The sequence below is a fragment of the Lagenorhynchus albirostris genome, chromosome 6, assembly GCF_949774975.1.
Source record: "Lagenorhynchus albirostris chromosome 6, mLagAlb1.1, whole genome shotgun sequence".
Classification (NCBI taxonomy): Eukaryota; Metazoa; Chordata; class Mammalia; order Artiodactyla; family Delphinidae; genus Lagenorhynchus; species Lagenorhynchus albirostris.
In genome coordinates, this window is record NC_083100.1 from 1,105,662 (window position 1) to 1,111,661 (window position 6,000).

At 68.8% G+C, this 6,000-nt stretch overlaps 1 protein-coding gene across 1 annotated transcript in view; it reads right to left on the reverse strand.

Moving 5' to 3' along the window:
- The window catches only part of GPC1 (glypican 1), a 28,925-nt gene extending 24,458 nt beyond the window's left edge, over window positions 1–4,467 (reverse strand). The window contains exon 1 of the mRNA XM_060151660.1: window positions 4,089–4,467. Coding sequence (XP_060007643.1) covers window positions 4,089–4,254 — 166 coding nt within the window. The 5' untranslated portion in view covers window positions 4,255–4,467. The remainder of the gene's footprint in view (window positions 1–4,088) is intronic.
- Window positions 4,468–6,000: the final 1,533 nt, after the last annotated feature.

Here is a 6,000-nt window from a genome sequence, read left to right on the forward strand (position 1 = left end):
GCCTTCACCGGACAGGCTCCCGGGACCAGCTCAGGGTGAGGCCCGGCCACATGGAAGGCCGAGTCACCGGCAGCAGTCGGGGTGGAGGCAGGGCGGCCCCGGAGAAGGCGCAGGAGGCGATCCAGTTAAGAGGAGCTCTAACCCGGCCTAAGCAGTGGAGTCTATGACCAGAAGGCAGCTGGTGGCCCATAAGGGCCTGCCCTCGAGGCCCCATTTCAGGCCTCCAGGCTGGGGTGGCACGAGGCTTCCAGAGGACACAGAGCCCAGGACTGTTCAGCAGTTAATGCCACCGGCTTTGGAGTCAACAGACTGGGCTCTAGACCTCAGAGCTCCACGTGGGCCGAGGCCCCTGAAGAAAGCTGTGGGGGTTCTCGGCCTCAGTTACTTTTCTGTGAAGCAGGTCTGCAAAGACCCCTCCTCATCCGCTGTACCAGCTAGACAGTCACGCGGAGGGACCCACGCTGAGGGCTCCCAAGTTCCAGACACCACTGCCTGCAGGCCCTCCAGGGGCCTCTGGGGGGGGGCAGAAGGGAGGACATGCCTGAGGCAGCCGCAGAGTGCATGGCGTCCGCATGCACCCCTCCTGCAGCCTTCCGGTGGTCGTGACTATTCCCGTTGTCACACGTGAAGAAACAGAGGCACAGAGAAGCCAGGTCGGGGGTGGTGGTGGCGGGGAGGCTGACGCGGCAGGGCTGGCCTCTGAGCCCAGGCCCACGGAGGACGTCCCGCCCCTCGAGGAGCACGCGGCGTGTCCGGCACTGCGGCTCCGGCAAGGGCCAGGCCGCCGCATCGTGCAGGTGGCCCCCTACCTGTGGTTCTCCCCACAGCGGGGGGGGGGGCGTATCCCACCCTCACGCTGGAGATGATGAAACCTCAGCTGCTCTAGTGGTGAAGGGACAGCAGCAGCTGCAGGCCACGGACCACCCTGGGGCCCCAAGCCAGGCACACGGGGGCCTCTGCCCTCTGAACAGGCAGCGTGCGCACAACCGTCTGGTGTGGGGCCGGGCTGTATGGAGACGGCCTGCGAGAGCCTCACGGCCGAGGGACAGACTCGGAGGGCTCTCAGCCTCGGGCAGGACGGCACAGAGAAGCAGCGGTTTCTGCTGGGAGGCTAAGGGGTGGTCCTCGGTGGGGAATCCGCAGGCAGCCGGGGTCCAGGAGCAGAGGGGCTGCCCACCAGTCCGTGTTGCACTGACAGGCCCACGCTCCCCTCTGACCTCCATCCCCAAAGTCCAGGCCCCTTCTCCTGTGCCCAGGCCCTCCGTCTCCCACTGCCCACCCACCAGGGCTGGCATACAGCAGGCCGTGTGCGGGTCTCCAGCAAGTTGTGACTGAGAACCTACTTCGTGCCAGGAACTGTGCCAGGCTCCGTGGCTGCTAGAGAGCAGACAGGGGTGGCCTCTGCCCCCAGGGCCTCAGCGAAGGGTCGGAGAGATACACGGCAAACCGTGTCAAGTGTCAGGAGGCCGAGCAGATGCTCAGGAGACATCTGGGGACCAGAAGCCACCCCACAGGCAGAGACAGAAGATGGCCGGCCCGTGTGCGTGTGTGTGCGTGTGTGTGCGTGCACGTGCGTGCGCGTTTGTGTGCGCGTGTGTGCGTGTGCTCGCGCGTGTGTGCAGGTGCGTGCGTGAGATGCAGCCCGGGGCTGGCTTTTCCCGTGTTGCAGAGGGAGCCAGCTAGAGAGGTAGTTCCCCCTCACCTTCCACACAGTGCTCTGGCCGGAGGGAGGGCTACCTGCGCTGTGCAGCCCGTAGAAGGGGATGTGACCATCGTCCTCATCACGGCCACGCCTGGCTGTCCATCCAAAACGCTACACACAGTCACGAGCGGGAGCCCCGTGCGCACTGATGGTCCCCCCTTCGTGAGCTCACACCATTTCTGCTCTCCCGGGCAGGCACAGGCCGGAAAGCCCACCCAAAGACCCAGGGCCGCCCTCCCTCCCTTCCAACGACTAGCAAGCATTGAGTCTCTACCCCACCAGCCAGCCCAGGCGTCCACCCCAGGGGCTCCCCAGGCTGGAGAAGTCTGCCTGCCGGCTGGCAGGACAGGAGACCAAAGGCCCGGATCCCCGAGAGCAGCGTGTCACCACGGGGCCACCAGGGGGCGCCCGTTCCACGGAGCCCGGCCAAGTTGCTCAGAGCAGGAGAGGACAGGCCTGGCCGCTGCCTTGGGAGGTCACCCTGTTTCCTTCACCCCACGTGGCACCGGCACTCTCCTCGGGGCCTGGGCCCTGCAGGGCACTCTCCAGTTCAGGTGCTTACGGGGGAGGCTGAAGCCATAGGGGGTCGGGGAGAGCAGCTTCCCAGAAGCCCCTGGATCTGGGACGGAGAAGCCACGGGCACTGGTCAGGAGGGGGCGCTGTCCAGGCCCCGGGGGGGCAGCACCTGAAGCCCTGGCTGGCACGGTGCTTGGACAGCTGCTGGGCGGCCGTACACCCCCCCTCCGTCATGTGCGCAGCAAGGCACTCTGCTGGTGCCGGGTCCCCAACCCACTGCAGCCCCAGCCCAAGGAGGCCAAGACCCAGGCCCCGCCGGCCCCGCCTCACCTTCTCCAGCCTGCCCTGCTCTCTCCTAGCCCTTGACGGCTGCCCAGACTCTGCCACTCTGTCTCTCAGCCTAACTGGGACAGAGGCCTGTGGATGCGATCAACTTTAGGATGGTCCCGAGGACACAGCGGCCGAGTGGGAGTGGACGTGTGAAGGAGAGCTGTGGGGCGAGGGGACCTTGGAGTGCCGTCTAAGATCGGGGCTGGGTGAGGGCAGCTGCTCAGCTGCCCTGAGACCCTGGTGTCCAGGGGAGGGGATTCAACCGAAAGGCCAGGGATTCCCGGGCATTAGCTCCTCTGTTTGCGCGGCGGGTGGCAGGGCTTATGAACCAACTTGTGCTGGCCCCAGGCACCCAGATGTGCCCCCCAAAACCTGTCCCCTAGGGAGGGTGGCAGCCCTGACAATGACAGGGCTTTGCCAGCAGACAGAGGCACAGTAAGGCCTACCTTGGGGGACTTGAACCCGGGGCAGGGGGCTGTCAAGGTATCAAGGCAGAGACTTCCGTGGGTCCTGCCCTGCTGGGGGCCGGGGTCCAGGGCTTGGCTGCCCCCTCCCATTCCCCAGCAAGACACGGCCATGGACTTGCCCCTCACACTCCTCTCTCGCTCAGAACTCCTGTGGCTGTGGTCATTCCATGCCCCCCGTGTCACTACTCGAATGCCCCCTCCCCACCCCCGCCCCAGTTTGGGAGGAGTTCCCCAGGGCAGGAAGCTGGTCTGCTCCGCTTTCAGCCACCGTGTCCCAGGCACCCTGAACAGACGCGCAGACCCACGGTGGTTCTGGACACATTCGCAGCTGGAGGAAAAAGCCTGGGGGGTGTCTGTGAAATCCTTAGACCTCCACCCTCACTCCAGTCCCCAGAGCTCCTTAGAGGCCTGCAGGGAGGGTGTGGGCAGGGCTGCGGGCAGCTGCAGGCTGAGGCCGCCTGAGACGGCGATGCTCTTACAAAGAAATGGCACGGCCCCTGGGCGGGATCCAAGGCGCCGACCACCTGCAGCTGGACTCCCCGCCCGAGGCGGCCCTGAGTGCCGGGCGAGCACAAGTTCCCCGGGCAGGAATCCCTGCGAGGGGATGTTCCCTTCCCGGTGGCAGAGGTCGAGCCTCTCCACCCTCGCCCCCGCCCCTCCCCGAGCGCACAGTTCGCTCCCGACCTCCCCGGGGCCCCTAGGCTGCCTCTGCCGGGGACCCCCGGGAATCCCCGGGCCGACCCGAGGCGCCTCCCGGAGAGGGCCGCACAGCCGGTGGGAGTCCCCAGCCCATGGCCGCCGTCGGCTGCGCCCCGACAGCCGGCCCCGCAGCTCAGCCCTGCCTGTCCCGGAGGACGCACCGAGCCGGGGACCGCCCGGTCCGCCGCCCGGCGAGGAGAGCTCCGCCGGGAAGGGGCCGGTGTGCGTGTTGGGGGCCGGGGGGCGGCCGAGCGGAGCAGAGGAGACCCGGGCGGAGGGAGGGCGGCTCGGGGCGCGGAGGCGCAGGGCGGACGAGGGCAGAACGGAAGAGAGAAGGGAGCGCAGGGGAGACCCGGGAGCGCCGGGTCACTCACCCGAGATCTCCGCCTGGGGCACGTCGCTCAGGCTGAAGCCCTTGGTCCCGTAGATGTGGCGGACTTCGCCGCAGCTCCGACTCTTGCTGGCAGGGTCCCCGTGGGCGCAGGCGGCCAGTGCGACGGCCACGCACAGCAGCCACCAGCCTCGGGCCCGGAGCTCCATGGCGGGGCCGGCGGCGCCCCCGGCCGGGCCCGTGCAGCCCCCCGCCCGCGAAGGGCAGAGCCAAGGTCCCGGCGCACTCGGCTCGCGGTCCGGAGGCGCCGGCGGCAGGGGAGGCGGAGACAACAAAAGCCGGCGGCGGTTGGGCGCGGGGCGCGCGGGGCGCGAGGTCCGGCCGCTCTCTCCGGCGGCCCAGAGCGCGGCAGGCGAGCGCGCAGTCCCGGCCCGGCCCCTCGGCGGCCCGGGAGAGGGGCGGGGAGGGGCGCGCGGGGCGGGGCGCGCAGGGGCGGGGCGGGGCGCGGCGCGGGGGCGCGATCCGAGGCGCACGGGGCGCCCGTCCTGCTCCCGGGGCCGCCCGGCTCGCGCGGATCTGTTGACTGCTGGAGGGAAGCGGGGTGGCCCGGAGCGCGCGGGCCGTGTCCGGGGTCCCCGAGGGCGGGCCCTCCACTCCCAGCGCCCGGGGCGGCGGCACCACCTGTGGGGGCGGGGGCGGGGGTGCTGAGGCAGGGCTTCCCCCGCCGGACGTGACATCACGCCTTCCGCGCGCCTATCAGGGGCTTCCCCGCCCCCAGCCGAAGTCGGCATCCCTCCCGTTTTCTCTCTCCTCGGATCAGGCCGTGCCTTCCTGCACCCTGGCCGCGTGCCTCGCGCGTCCGCTTCCACAGCCTTGGTCCCCTTTGTCCCCCGCCCGCACCTGGCCTGCATGCCTTTACGGCCCCTCGCCCCGCGCCCATTTCAGCCGCCTCTCCCGCGGCTCCAGCTCACACTTGATTTTTAATGTGGAGGAGAGTGGGGGGCTGTACGTGGGAAACTAGCCAAGAGTCTAGACCTCGCGCGCGCCCGTTCCTGCGTAGAGGCAAAACCAACGAGTTAGTTGTTGGAGATCGTCAGCGGGTTTTGTGTCCCCTCCACGTGATGCTTTGAATGCTCGAGAAGCGAGCGAGGGGGGCAGAAGCTTGTCCGTTGGCTTGGGCCGCTGGGCGGTGGCAGGTGACCTCTTGGGGAAGGGATGGCGTCGGGCCGACAACAGGTCAGATTGCTGGGGGCTGAGGAGAGCGTGACAGTGAGTGAGGCGGCGGGGGACCGTGCAGGGCGGGTGGACAGTGCTGGTAGCCGCAGAGGATGGGGATGCGGGCCGCGGGAAGTGAGGTGAGCGACCGGTGCGGGCGGACGGGAGCTGAGGGCGCCTCCGTTTCTTCCTTGCCGGCTGCTGCACTCCCCCACCCCGTTCCTGCTCTCCTGATACGTGTGCAAAGGCCCCAGAGACCACCAGGCCATGACCCCGGGTGCCTGATTGGTTGAAATGGGGGGAAATGCAGTAAATAGGCACCCTTGGAAGAGGACCCCAGGGTAACCACCCTGTGCCAATAAGGGCGCCCAGACCTTGAACCTGGGGGCTAATGGTTTCACCTCACGGCAGGGCAGGAAGGAGGGCCCCACGCCTCCCCTGGGGTTCCCTGAGTGCTGGCTCAGCAGCCCCAGAGGGGCCTTGCAGCCTTCTACCCCCTCGCCCAGAGACACTGAGTCATCGTGTGAGAGGGGCTGGGAGGCCCCTACCCCAGCGTGCTGGCCCCAGCCCTGCTCACGCACCTGCCGCCCGGTCCCGCTGGTGACTCCCAGATCCCGTGCAGCGCTCAGGCCAGCCCGTCCCTGCTTGCCCGTGCCCGGTGCAGCTGCCTGGATGCCTCCCTCGCGCCCGCCGGGCCCCTGCCCCCGCCTTCTCTTTAGGAGCTCGCCTCCAGCCACGTG